The following is a 15,227-nucleotide window of genomic DNA, read 5'->3' as shown; positions in this document are numbered from 1 at the left end:
AATCCCTGAACAGCAAAATTTGGCTACTTTGCCCCAAGACTAAGTTTGTCTCCCGAATGGTTGTCAAGACTGCCACAGCTATGGCAATCCTGTGGTTCAACAAGGGTCATGCTACTTTCGAGCACATCCTGGAAGAGCTCAACATACTGCCATCTAGAGATCTAGTTACTTTCAGTGATTCCCGCGATGCGAGGCGCATCAAGAGAATGTCCGAGCGTCTGACAGCAGAAGCAAGGGCCCACCGTCGTCGTGGAGTGAAAAGGGCACGGCTAGAAGAGAGTGCTCGCAAGGACCGTGAGGGCACAACCTATGCTGCAGGACAGTTCTAGTAACTTGCAGTGCTTTTCAAAGTTCTGTTGAACATTATGGCTAAAGATTATGCATTTCTAACAACTCTGTGATAAAAAAAAAGGTTTCAAACTTTCAAGTGCGTTTTTCTCCTTTTGCAGTTTTGTGTGATCTGTGGTTCTTATACACGATAGTTCGTATACTTAGAATTGTCATACCTCTATGAAATCTTGCACATAGCATGATGAAGGCCCATAGAGTGCAAGTATCTATTCAGATTGTCAGTGCTGCTTGATTATGTTTTTCAAAAATTACATAACATTGAAAGCCCTTGGCAACTAGAGCCATTGATTGATTGATTTGTGGGGTTTAACGTCCCAAAACCACCATATGATTATGAGAGACGCCGTAGTGGAGGGCTCCGGAAATTTCGACCACCTGGGGTTCTTTAACGTGCACCCAAATCTGAGCACACGGGCCTACAACATTTCTACCTCCATCGGAAATGCAGCCGCCGCAGCCGGGAATCGAACCCGCGACCTGCGGGTCAGCAGCCGAGTACCTTAGCCACTAGACCACCACAGCGGGGCAACTAGAGCCATAGTAAATTTTTCTATTTTATTATTGTATTTCACCTTTTTACACACAAAATTTATATAGTTTTTTGCACTCTACAGTTCCAAAGGATCATAGTCAGCTATATCTGCATGCTTTATCTCAAATTTTTATAGGTCAGAATTGTTGCATAACAATGGCCATAATTTTGCAGTATCTGACCTGCAGAAAGAAAACCAAGCAATCTACATGAAAATAAATGACATATTTGAAAAGAGGAGAAAAAACTCTATTAGCATGCCAATTTGTGTTAAATTCAGACTCTTATTAAAGAAAATAGTTTTTCGAGTAGCATCTCCTTTTAAGCGGTCCGCTAATGCATTAGTCTCTGTGAGACTCAGTGGGGGATTCATCGCAACAACGTTTTAACCGTTAGTACGCTTAAAGTACTCACTAACGAGGTTTGACTGTAACACGCTCACCTGAACTAGTTGGTTTTTGAATTAAAAAACCATTATTTTTTTTCCATTATAGCAGACATACACCACTACAGATTACACAGAACTTAGCAATTGTCCTGTGTGAAGGGCATCGGCATGTTAAAGTCTGTGTCAGCCCCGCGTTGGCTCATCACAGGTTGATTTTGCAAGCCTAATTCAGAAAAAGCACTACCGCTAATATCTAGTGCAGCTGATAGCCAGTTGTGTATTCAGTTAAAAGTGACCTTTGTTGCATACCAGAAATAGCTACACCATATTAAGGCTTGAAAATGGTCAGTTACATCCAAGAATCTATTACATGTGGGTTTGTTGTAAAGAGCACAGTTCTGCATCTTCTGCCTATTTGAGCAAACAAAACCTAATGCAATATGTAGTACAGATAAGAACATGACTTTTGGTCTGTCACTAATCTGTGCATGCACTATATGAGAAACGAAATGGGAAGAAGGACACGCGCGTGTACTGAGTGCGTGTATTGGGTAGCTGACGGGAGAAGAACGAGATAGAGCGAGTGTCAAGCAAACAGTGAAAAATTGGGCGTGTGTGCGGGTATAGAGGAGAAGACAGACAAGGAGTAATGCAGTGAGTGGGATATGTGGCACTGGTAATTGAGAGTTGTATTGTGAACGTGGTTGCTGATCATTGAGGATGACATATATGATGCATCTCACCCGCCGGCCTTGATCATTGTTGGGCAGGTATCCATGCCTAGGGAATCCTCTGGCAGTGTAAGGCATGCCAGGTCGCGGGTGCTCAGGCCCTTGAATCCCAGCTGGGATGTGGTACGTTATCTCAATGGTGCTACAGCCTTCGTAGCCAGGGAGTGCAAATGGCAGCACCTGGTAGTTCATGATACCTGGTGGCTGGTTGCCGCGTTTGGTCCCGTAAATGGCCTTGCACACGGGGCACTGCAGGTAGCTCGCCTGCAATGCACAATGAACCGTGTTTATTCTAATATAAGGCGGTTACGATTATAAAGCGAGGGGGGGGTTAAAGGACCAAAGAAAAGGAAAAAAAGTTTGCACACTAAATAAGGCGAGAGTTCTCGCCTAAAACTTTATTTGACATCCTGCCCTTAGGTATGCAAAATTTAGCCATGTAACCGCATAATCACTAGTTGTCAACCTCTGAAGTACCACTGCTTTCCTTGTCACTGACGCATTCCCAAAGTTCACTATCTTTGGTGCTGTCCAGCGAGTTAGAAATAGAGTACTTCTTGAAAGAAGCTGCCACTATTGCGTCGGGTATGGCTGCCTAAGCATCGGCTATCCAGCGAGCCACTACAGACGGAGATGCACGCTTTAAACAGCCCAGCGGTGTCAAGGCCGTATCGAGAGAGGCCATCCACTCGTTGTCGAGGCGTCTTACATGGTCCTTAAAAGGCTTGTCAAGACACACATCTAGTGGCTGCAGCTGACTCGTCATGCCACCAGGGATGACAACGAGATCAGTGCCTGCTTCTTGTAGCTTTTTCTTGACCCCTTCGGCCAGAAGTTCCCAAAAAGCGTCAAGAACGAGCGTTGATTGGCGAGCCAGCAGAGCACCGGGACGCCGGCACAACACAGTTTTTATCCAATAAATGATGAGTGCTTAAGTCATCCAGTCTTGTCCTGGCAGCGGATGTGCACACCCTTAGAAAAATTTTCCTTCTTGGGCATGGTTTTTCTCTTGAGCACCACGTAAGGCGGCAGCTTGTGCCCATCCGCGGTGCACACCAACATGACAGTGATTCGCCCTTTTTCGCACACTGCGATACGCACGTGAACTTGGCGTTCACCTTTCGCATGTACGGCTTGCGCCAACGGCATGTAAAAAAATATTGGGGTCTCGTCCACGTTCCCGATCTGGCCGAGGAGGAAGTAGCGCTCTCTTCACAGTCCGATTACATAATGTTCAAAAGGCAGAAACTTTTCTTCGTAGTCACGGGGAAGCTTTTGCACAATATAAATCCACCTTCTAAATTAGAAGTCCGCTCTCTTAATGTACTTCTGCACGCAGCCTCGGCTAGGCTTGAACTGCAACCCGGAAACGCCGCGATCTGCTGCGAACTCTCAGGCCTTCATCTGAACCATTTCCGTTGTCACAGTGAAGGCACGGCTCCTAGTTTTTTTTTGACAAATTCTGTCAGACTTTCCTCCACTTCTGGAAACACACCCTTGCGCGGTCCTCGAAAAGCTTTCCGCGTCGCAGCGCAGGCAAAGAGCTCTCCTTCTCCTCAAGAGCTCTCCCTTCTCCTTTATCCAAAGATGCACGTTGTTTTCTGGGATGCCGTATTTCCAACCTGCAGCACAGTTGCCTAAAGCTTCAGCATCGGTTATCACCTTCCGCTTGAAGGCTGCATCATAGTGACAACGACGGCTTGCCATGATGACTAGTGACGATGAAAAGGTTCTGGTAAGTAGTCCAAATGCCACGCCGAACAAAGGTAACGGGAGGCTGCACGCTCACCAGCAAGGGCACATGAAAGACAAGCGCACATGGGCACATGGATAAGTGGCCGGAATGGCCGCAACTCGGCTTGTGGATTGACACATACTGAATTTTGGCTGGCTTTTCTTGGCTTTTAGTGATTTCCCGTCGTGGCGCTGCCGATCTCGGAGCCCGGGACGTTCTCGGCCGTTGTTTTCGCGGAGGTAACTGCTGTCAAATCCTTCTCTCTTTTTTTTTTCCTATCTCGCTGACGATGACCTATTAGGTTACAGAGCATATAAGTAATAGCTTTATAACGTTAAATATTCTGAATTATTTATATTTTATGCAAAAAAAAATAACGGTATGGCTTTCCTGGTATTGAAACAATAATTAATGTTTACCTCAAATATAGGGTGGGGGTAGACTTTGAAACCACGGTTTCGGGAAAAAAATCTCGCCTAAGTTCAAATAAATATGGTATATTGAAGCTTTTCAACACAAACATTTCCAACAAAGCGGTATTAGGTTCTACAAGAATGAACAGAACGAATGAACTAAAAAATTGCAGACTAGATGGATTCATAAGCCAAAGATTTTTTTTTAAGAATAACGACACTGGTATGCAGAATTGCTTGAGATAACCAGGTCATGTCACCATAAATCTGGCCCCCAATGATGGCTCTGATGCTCCCAATTTATGCTGATATGAATGGAGCTGAAGTCGGTGGAAACAAATATATGTGTATGACTCAGCCCTAAAATTGTTCCGTTTTATTCCGCATATCATTCTGAAGGAAAAACAGCGCTGACAAAGAGAAGGACTGAGGAAGATACCACACAGACACTGGGTCATGTCTACCTAAGTCCTTCTCCGTGTTTTAGCACTGTTTTTCCTTCACAATGATGAACCACCAACTAGCCCAACTTTCTCTTCTAATCATTCCGGGAATACTGAACATACTCAGTAAGAGAATTTGATGTGCAAGCAGCAAGTCCAGCCATGAAAATATGCCTGTTACCTTTACTTACATCTAATGTACAACTTTTTTCTGATAAGCATGGGTCGCAAAACTGCCTGTGTGTTACATTAACAAACAAAACCGAAACCACGTTTGTAATGTTCACAAAAGCCTAATGTTCATTTCAAGCTCAAAAGCGACCAGTGAACATCATATCATTGCACTGCTTTCGTTGTGAAAGCTCATACTAAAAAAGTTATTTCAGGAAAGTTAGCTATTAGAAAAAGTAAATTAAAGATGCTGTGTCATTTCTTTTTTCTGTGCCTAAGGCCTGTGTCTGTAAATGTTGTAATTAAGATGAGATCGTCAGCAACATGTTGTCCATAAAAAGTTAGCATGCGCCAAAAGTGGAAAAATACACAAACATCAAAGACAAAGTTAGCAGGCATTCTAAGTACCGTGTTTCCTCGATTCCACCGCACCCTCGATTGTAATGCGCACCCAATTTCCACGGCAAAAAAAAAAAAAAACGCAAGACATCGATTGCAACGTGCATCCATTTTTCTCGCAGGCCCGCACGATCACACCACTCCAAAAAACGACTCCTTTCGGGAGCGTCTTCCATTTAAATATGAGGTACGGGCGAAGCTTGTGCCTATCTGACGTGTAACAGAGCATTGCCGTCACTGTAGTTTTACCGTGGACCGATGTCAGCACGCGAACTTGCTTCGCCCCCTTCTTCTCGACGGTTGTGGTGACAGGCATGTCGAAGTAAAGAGGCGTCTGATCGGCATTCCCGATTTGCCCAAGCAGGTAGCCGTTGTTGTGCCGCAAGTTTAGGACGAACCTCTGAAAACTGTGAAGCTTTTCATCGTACTCCTCCACAAAACTTTTCGCATATGCTCGTTCCCCTTCGTAGAGAAAAGCCTTTCCTCTTTATAAAGTTAGTTAGCCAGCACCTACTCGCTTTGAATTGGCTCCGCATTAGACCTTTTTTTAAGGCTAATTGCATAGCTCGCCCTTGGAGCAGTTCTGTCGTCACGGGCTGCTGTGCCGCTCGCTGCTCAAGCACATACTCGCCAAGCTGCTCTTTAATTTGCGGAAACCGACCCTGCTGTGATCCACTGAAGCCTTTGCGTGAAGCTTTGCTGTCGACAATCTTCTGCTTTTGTTTCCGCCAGTCCCGCACGCACGTTTCAGGAACTCCGAACGACCGGGATGCGGCCCGATTTCCGTCCGTTTCTGCACACGTGATGACCTTTCTTTTAAAAGCGGCATCGTGGTGCACTCAAGTTTTTGGAGTCGGCCCTTTCATGCCGTCAATGCTAATGCACTACAAGATGACGAACTCCTCAGCACAAGTACGAAGTGCCGCACATGGGAAGCACATAGGCAGAAATGACCGACGCACCATGCCGACGCACGTAAGGGGCGGCCATTTTGGAAATGCCGATGGCAATAGAATGATCGTATTCATTTTTTTTTCGTACTCGATTCTAACGCGCATGCGATTTATGAACTCACTTTACCGGAAAAAAAGTGCGCGTTAGATTCGAGTAATAACGGTATCTCTGAGCAGGCCGAGCTCCTGAAAGTAAGAGCCCTTGAATCGGCATGTGACGAAGGCACACACAGAAGTGATCTTAAGGCAAGCACAACCAGACCACAGAAAGAACCGCCCAGAGAATAATTTTACTTATGCTCTCACACGCAAAATATGACCAAGACGAGCCGAACGATTAATATGAGCCAGAATTTTTCTTAGGCAGTCAGTAAACTAGAATGGTTACACTAAAAAAATATCTTTGCAGCCTTGCTGGTACAATAAAGTGGTTTGCTTAGTAATTGTTAACAATGCACTTGAGAAGCACCAAGTCGCATGCAGTTGATTTAAAGGGGGAGGCTACCATGGAAGGGCAACTTTTTTGTTTGTTAAGATTTCCTGATGAAATTTTTAGGGTGTTCTAATAATAAAACCACTTGAATAACCACAAAGTTTCATGCATTTAGATTGAATGGTTGCCCACCCCTTCAAGTTACAGTCATTTATCAGGATAGTCCACATTGGTTTCTTAGTCAAGCTCTGGTAAATTAAATATACTGCTAGCACTGTGAAATTCACTGTGGTGATTCAAGGATGGGTGCTTTACACTAGGACAAACCCCATTTTTTTAATTTCCCTCCTGAAAAGTTTTAGCAGACCATTGGATTTGGTGTGTACCATTTAGCATTTATCAATAAAATTTCAATTATTTAATACAAATTACAGAAGCAATAAGTTTTAAAATGGCTATATAAGTGTGTGGGCTATTTATTAGGGTACATAAAACAAATCTGGTAGAAATCGAATGAACGGTTGCAGAGATATCACCAGGCTAAACAGTCTGACTGGCCAAAAAAGTTATTCTGAGAAAACGGACTTTGAAAGTTTTCAACACATCTTTTGGTCTAAAATGACCCTGCAAAGTAGCTATAAATGTTCTTTAGTACTCGTTTCCTTTACCGCTTTTGCTTCTTGTGTTGCAGCCGTCGTTGAGCCTTCTTCACATGGAAAGGGTCTTTCTCCGCTGCCCATTGGTTGCCGGCATAGTAACGTGCGTTGCCGACATAGCGCCGAGCTTTGGTTGCACAGCAACCTGTTCGCTATCTTCCGCGGCTAACTCCTCGCACGTCCCAAAATGTGTTGGCAATGCACAGTCAGCGACGCGTTCACATTGTTTGGTGCTGTAATCACTGCAGTTAGTGAAAACAACAATCGGGCGCACTTGAGCACAAAACATCAACACCAGCCTCACTTGTGACGACGGAGCATTGCGCCGATGGTGTAGCGATCTCAACGTCGCGATAAGCATCAATGCAGTCATCGTCTTGAAGTGACGAAGGAGAAGCTGCTCAGCATCAATGAGACTGTCGCTCACACGTTGACGCGTGAAGGAGCCTCACAGTGCGTACAAGTGTCACCGGACGCTTCTTGAACAGAACCCGTGCTGAGTCTCAAACTTTGTCATGCCCATCGTTGGTGACAGAACAACAATCAGCGTCCCGTGAACACAGCAAAAGCTCGTCTCGCAAAGACGGATGAAACATTGGAAAGCACGTGTGAGAGCCGAGCGGAATGATGGCAAACGGGACACACAAAGCACGCCCAGAGAACACCGGTGCTTGCAAGGCCGGCGCTGGAGCAAACGGCGAGCTAGGCGAACAGATGCGTCATCGCCATAGGTCGGCACTTTGAGAGACTACTCACTCACCACAATTTTTTCAGCCTTCACCCTCATTCACGTTCATACTCACGTCTACTCCCACTCATAGGCCATCACTCACGTTCATACCCACTCTTTCTCACACTCAAAATACTCACTCACGTTCATACTCACACTCACTCCTACTCACTCACGTTCATACTCACTCCTTCTCACACTCAAAGTACTCACTCACGTTCATACTCGCTCCTTGTCACACTCAAAGTACTCACTCACGTTCATACTCGCTCCTTGTCACACTCAGAGTACTCACTCATGTTCATACTCACTCCTACTCACACTCATGAATACTCACTCACGTTCAAATTCACTTCTACTCACACTGAAAGTACTCATTCAAGTTCATACTCACTCATACTCATGAGTACTCACTCACGTTCATACTCACTTATACTCATACTCAGAGTACTCACTCATGTTCATACTCACTCCTACTCACACTCATAGTACTCACTCACGTTCAAACTAATGCCAACTCACACTCTAGGCCCTCACTCACGTTCATACTCACGACTACTCACACTGATGAGTACTCACTCATTTCATACTCACGCCAGCTAGCACTCATAGGCCCTCACTCACGTTCATACTCACGACTACTCACTCATGTTCATACTCACGCCTACTCACAGTCACTCACATTCATACTCACGACTACTCACACTCTTAGAGAAACACGGACTGCTGGGCGAGTTGGTAATTCATTTTAAGTGAGGTGCGCGAAAAATTGAAGTACAAAAGGAAGACACCTCGAGACAGCGCGCCGTGTCCAGGTGTCTCCTTTTTGTACTTCAAATTTTTGTACACCTAGATTAAGACTCATAGTTACTCACTCACCTTCATACTCACGCCTGCTCAAGATCATAGGCCCACACTCACTCATGCACTCACATAAGAATTCACCTCCATACTTATGCCTACCCATACTCAGACGCACTCACCCACGAACTATTACATTCACATACTAATCATCATCACAGCAGGACAAAGGCCTCTACCTTGTTCCGCCAGTCAACTCGGTCCTTTACTTGCTGTTGCCACTTCGTACCCGCAAACTTCCTAATCTCATCTGCCCACCAAACTTTGTCTCCCCTCTTCCCGCTTTCCTTCTCTTGGAATCTACAAAATAACCGGCAGAAAACGAAAGTAACGAACAACAACCTCAAAGGAAACAGTGCTTTGAGATAGGTGGCAGTGCACTTGAAGTTGGAAAAGGTATATACGTCTACTTAGGACAGGTAGTACCTACGGAGCCGAGCCACGAGACTGAAGTATCTAGAAGAATAATAGTGGGGTGGAGAAGATTCGGCAAGCATTCTCAGCTCATGGCTGGTAGATTGTCACTATCCCCTCAAGACAAAGGTATATAACAGCTGCATCTTGCCGGTCCTTACCTACTGAGCAGAAACCTGGAGGCTTACAAAGAGGGTTCAGCTTAAATTGTGGACGACGCAGAGAGCGATAGAAAGGAAAATAGTGGTTGTAACCTTAAGAGTCAAGAAGAGAGCAAAGTGGATCAGGGAACAAACCGGGGTTAAGGATATCATAGTTGAAATCAAGAAGAAGAAATGTACATGGGCAGGGCATGTAACGCGTAGGCAGGATAACAGCTGGTCATTAAGCATAACTGACCGGATTTCCAGAGAAAGCAAACGGGTTAGGGGGAGACAGTAAGTTAGGTGGGCAGATGAGATTATGAAGTTCGCGGGTACATAATGGCAGCAGCAAGCACAGCACCGAGTTGAGTGGCGGATCATGGGAGAGGCCTTTGTCCTGCAGTGGACGTTGTCAGGCCAATGATGAATATTAACACTGAGATAGCGTTACGTGTACTCAGGTTACTCAATAAACAATCGAGCTGAAATATTGTCGCTTTCTTTAAGGGTCGGTAGGTTCCACAAACAGGCAATGACTCAGCGCAATTACGTAGCACCTGCACATTCATTTGTGTGCCATGACGCGCAGGCGAAGCTGAGACATCGTTTAGAATCTCAGTAATGTGTTACAAGCACTCAAAACGCGCTTTCGTAGGCTACGACGCACGCGCGCGAAATAGAGACGCTTTCGACAGCTTCAGTATACTACACGGCTGCCGCTGATTACCCGCCAGAACCCAAGACGTTGCCATGCCATCCAGCTCGGCCGCTTCGTTCGTTCCACTGCCCCTAGCCCCTTCTGACTGCACTAACGGGACAGACGGCCGCCCGGCCACTGGTAGGTGTTCTGTGTCCCGGCGCGATTGTCGAGACGGCGCCTCCCCTCTGCCTCGCCTTCAGATGAAATGCGTTGCGTACGGCAGTTTTGCATTCGAGAAATTGTGTGCATCTTCGGAGATGTTTTCTTTCCTCTGTGGGTCGCGCTCACGCGGAGACTTCGTTGGCTCCGTGCCGGCACTGACGATTGCAGGGGGCCTTATTTATGGATCTGCAGATGCGGTTAACGTTCATTGGCAGTGTACGTACGCAGGGTTATCGCGGACAGCCGAATAAAACGGTAATTAACGAGTTGCGTTATGTGTGTTTTTGTATTAGCCCACGTTATGTGAATTATAGAATAAATTATCAAGGGTGATTGGGCGCTTATTGCACATTGTGTCTGCACTGTTGAAGGCATAATAAGCCGCCGAAAACCGAAGCGAGAGTAGAGATTGAAACGGCGATGCGAACAGGGTCCGATTAGGCTATCGCATACTATACTATTGACGGCGAAGCTCAACCGTCCTCCAAGCTTTCCCTTTTTTTTTTTCTTAATGGGGCACTGAGAAGGCGAAGTTTGCACACAGCTTCGCGTTTGAGAGGGCATGAGATCACTTAAGGGGGGGCGCGGCAAGTAAAGTGCCGATTTTGGTCAAAATATGCGATTTTCTGATTTATTTTTTTTCGTAATCTTCAGACCTTCAACTTCCTTGTTCTAAAATATTACAGCGAAACGTGCGCTACAAATCCCGCAAATAGTGTTTTTGCCGAGGCTAGTCGCCTAAAAGTGCGAAAAAAAAGCCCCTGAAACGGTGTTGTTCACGCCGCACAAACGCGCCAAGTTGTTGACCGTGGGCCGCCATTTTGGTAGCTTTGGAAAGAGGAGAAAGCCGGCTTCCCGATGGTCGCGGTCTCGTATTTCGCCGAGTGAAAATAAAAGCGCGAGGAGCAAGTAAAAAAACGAAAACGAAGAACGGCAATTGGCTGCGCGGGTCACGTGGTAGCAGGCGCGACCTCTTACTGGTCAAAGCTGCGCCGCGCACCTTGGCAACCTTGGAAGCGCGAGCGCATCTGCGGCCGCCGAGTCGAGAATCATCCGGCGTGCGCTTCGTTTTTTGCCAGTTGGCTGTTTTTGTGATAGTTCGCGTGCTTTTTTTACCAAGCTTTGTTTACATCGGTGGTCTCTTCTGAGTGCTTGCTCATACTGCGCTGCTATGTTGTCGCAAAAAAAGTTCCGGAGCGTCCACAAGTACGGCAAGCGTCGGAAAGCTTGGAACAAAGGGCAGACGACTGCGGCTGCCGTCCCAGTCGCAGTTCCGGACGGAGCATGCTCTTCAAGCTTCACGGAGCCTCTACTCAGACCCTTCGCTGATTGTTGTGAGGCCGAGAGTGTGGAAGGTGCCACATCGTCGTATGTCAGACCGCCGGATGCCGTCGACCGTGATGGACGCTCTCGCGAACCCGATTGCGGTGGCACCGCGTCGGCAGCCGTTGCAACTCCGGGCGTGCGCGCGTCGAACATTCTATCGCGAGTTTCGGCCCAGATTCCGAGCAGTGAAGAAATCGCGCAGCGGGCGCAGACAAGGCGGGATGTTTTGGATGCCGTAGCATCGAAATCCGCTTCAAAGCGGAAGCTCGAGCTTCTGAACGAAGGCTGCGACGAAAATGACGGCGGTAAGGACTCCACATTCTTCATTGTAAATAAGAAGATGCTGAACGGTCTGCTTTCGTCAGTAAAGTGCAACAAGTGCGACGAAGGGTCGATACGCCTCGAGACTACGCACTGCCTTGGACTCGCGGCGAGGATGGAACTTTTTTGTGACAATTGTGGCATAGTGAACAGTGCGTGGTCGTCCCCGAGGTGCTCCGGGCAACAAAAAACGAACCCCTTTGAGGTAAACGTGCGTGCTTTGAGGGCTGTGCAGTCAGTTGGCAGAAAACAATCTGCCATAAATGACATTTTTTCTGCGATGGACATTTCGCATCGAGCACTGCACCACAAGTCCTACCAGAGACTGCAAAGGAAGTACAGCCACCCTGCCACCACATCAGCTGCCACCCGCATTGAAGCAGAAAGTGCACAGAAGGTGCATGACATTTACAAGGACCTAGGAGGAGTGCCAGGCAACATTGACGTCATTTACGACGGCACGTGGATGACGAGGGGGCACAGAAGTCATATTGGCGTGGGCTGTGTAATCGAGCTGTACACAGGCTTGGTCTTGGACCACTGTGTCCTGTCCAACTACTGCCAAGGCTGTGCTGTTGGTCCCAAGCCTGGTGACGACAACTATGAGGAGTGGCTTGAGAAACACAAGCCACAGTGCCAAAAGAACACCGATGCTAATGCAGGCCAAATGGAAGTAGAAGCAGCGAGGATCATGTTTGAAAGATCGTTTACCAAGTACAAGCTTCGATGCATCAATGTGCTCTGCGACGGTGACAGCCGTACGTACCTTGCCCTCACGCAAGACAAGGTGTATGGCTACATGTTGATTAAGAAACAGGAGTGTGTGAACCATGTGAAAAAAAGAATGGGCACTTCCTTGCGCAACCTTCTTGATGAGCACAAATCCAAAGGCCGAGGACTGAGCATGGGTGGCAAAGGCCGGCTGACGCAGGGCCTTATAAAGAAGTTGACGAATTATTATGGCTGGGCCATTAAGAGCCACCCCAACGATGTTCCTGGCATGGAGAGGGCCATCATGGCCACTTATTACCATGTAACATCCACAGACCAGGATCCACACCACGACCTGTGCCCAAGTGGGACTGACTCCTGGTGCCCGCACAATCAGGCATTGGCCAAGGGAGAGCCGCTGCCGCCTCACAAACATAAACTGCCCCCTCACGTGCGAGTGGCACTGCTGCCAATCTACAAGCGCCTCTCGAACAAAGAGCTCCTTGAAAGGTGTGCGCAGGGAAAAACCCAGAACGCTGTGGAGAGTATGAACAGCCTCATTTGGTCACTCCAGTCCAAGAGCCAGTTCGCCTCCCTTCGAAGTGTGGAAAGTGCAGTGGCAGATGCAGTCTGCCGTTTCAATGGTGGCTGCAAGAGTGCGCTGCAAGAGATCACTGCTCAACTTGGCTTCAATCCAGGAGACTGCTCTTTGCGGCGAGTAGCCGAAAAGAATGCCAAAAGGGTGAAGAGGGCTCAAAAGACGCATTGTTCCACGACAAAGAAGCGCAAAACTGGGTTGCGCTCTACAGAGGCCAAGGCCACAGCATCTCAGGATTACTGCCCAGGAGGATTCTGAGTGTTTTAGGCATGTTGTGAACTTCCAAACAAGAGTGAACTTTCAAAGTCAGTTTTCTCAACTCTTGATTTTCGCCTATGTGCCTTCGCTAGAACATCTGTCATTTTTTAACAAAGACTGATAGAGTCGTTCCGTTTTTTGCACTAGGCTCAGGAGGCCTTTAGCAGTGCAATAAAGCTTTATCTCTCTTCTTACTCATCATTTAAAATTTTTAGAACACATTTTATAATTACTGCGATGTGTGCGCAAAACAACATCCATGTTTTGGAAATTTTATTTATGGTTACAAGAACTAGAAAAATCAACTAATAGCTTCTTTGCACAAGTTGATGCTTTGGGAACATAATAATATGAAAAAATAATTTCATTTAGCAATAATTATCTCTTTAAGTGCGAAGAGCATTAATTAGTATAATTATGCTTGTAACTCAAAAAGTACAAGAGGTATTTGAAAACGGTTTTCATATTTGGAATCCTCACAATCATCCACATACACACACCAAATTTCATCACAAACAGTACATTAATAAAAAAATTAGTTTTACTTGCCACGTCCCCCCTTAAGGTTTTCGTTCAAGGCAACCTTCACTTGATGAACAACGCAGAGATAGAAACTGCAAAATCGCTGCGCACAATGTGCGTCGCGCGCACAATGTGCTTTCTCTCGCGAACCATTTCAGCGTTTTTGTTTTTTTTTCGTCGCTTGTGCAGTGCATTTCTTTTTTTCTGAACCGGCTCGCGCCGCGATTTTTGTTAAAGGGCTTCTCAAGACCTTGTTTTACATGCATTATCAGCGGGATGCGTTGACTGAAGGCGCAAGAAGTGCAGCAAGAACGGTAGCTATAGGGACAGGCAGTTCAAAGTTATACCCCTGTCACACGGTCACCACCAAACTCCGTTGAACACGGCCAACATAAATCTCCCCTAGGGGGTTCGACGGAAAAGGAATTGTTGCAGTGTCACACGGCAATGACAAGGTTGTAACAGTTGCCATGAGGGGGCTCAATGGGCGCTGTTTCATTTTCGGAAAAGTATTCTAATTTCATCTCTATTGATTTTTTTGTGAATCCTCGTTATGCGGTTTTTACAAAAAAGCACTATTAAGAAGGTACACGACTAACAAACCATAAAAATAATTAAAAAAACGCATTTGCTAAATGTAGCGATGCTGCTAGTGACACAGGCCACATTGTGCTTTTAGTTGTTTTGTTGCCTGTGTACATGCCCGGTACAAATGTTCTGATGCTTCCTTGCCTCGTGAACGCACATTTCGTGTTCTTAAGCCATGAGTGACACAGCAGGTGACGTGAGAAAGTGGTACAATATTGCGCTGGTAATGACGGTGATCAGCTGGCGCCGGCCGGCCCGACTCGCGAGGCATGGTGTGTAACCTCTCGCGGGCGTAAATATATGTAAACAAACATGCGTAGTGAATGAGTACTACAACGAAAGTACGTTTATTATTGCCAAAATGTATTATTCTTTCACTGCGGCCACTTAGTGCTCGAAAATTTTCTCTGACCTCTAGACTGCTGGGGACGAGAATACCTCGTTTCGCTGCGAAAGAAGATCATTGAACGTCCTTTGCGAAATGCTCCGTTTACCTTCGTTTGCGTAAGGGTGGCCGTGTGACACGGACCGCATCTTCATTGTCGTAAGGACGAGGGAGTTGGACGGTCTTCGCGGGTGCCCGTATGACAGGGGTATTATTCAGCCTAGAAAATTCAAATTACAATAAAATGGACGGCTACCCTCAACTCGAGTTTTGCGCAGTCACCTCGCCCCCCCCCCCTCCCCC

At 46.5% G+C, this 15,227-nt stretch overlaps 1 protein-coding gene across 3 annotated transcripts in view; it reads right to left on the bottom strand.

Moving 5' to 3' along the window:
• dx (deltex E3 ubiquitin ligase) overlaps nucleotides 1–15,227 on the bottom strand; it is a 42,254-nt gene that overhangs the window by 8,048 nt on the left and 18,979 nt on the right. For 2 of the 3 annotated variants that reach the window (XM_075877038.1, XM_075877037.1), the window contains one exon: nucleotides 2,015–2,266. The exons of the other annotated variant lie outside the window; for it this stretch is intronic. In XM_075877038.1, coding sequence (XP_075733153.1) covers nucleotides 2,015–2,266 — 252 coding nt within the window. The remainder of the gene's footprint in view (nucleotides 1–2,014; nucleotides 2,267–15,227) is intronic. 3 annotated transcript variants of the gene reach the window in all.

This window comes from Rhipicephalus microplus, chromosome X (assembly GCF_043290135.1).
Source record: "Rhipicephalus microplus isolate Deutch F79 chromosome X, USDA_Rmic, whole genome shotgun sequence".
Lineage (NCBI taxonomy): Eukaryota > Metazoa > Arthropoda > Arachnida > Ixodida > Ixodidae > Rhipicephalus > Rhipicephalus microplus.
This window is presented reverse-complemented; position numbering and strand designations above follow the sequence as displayed.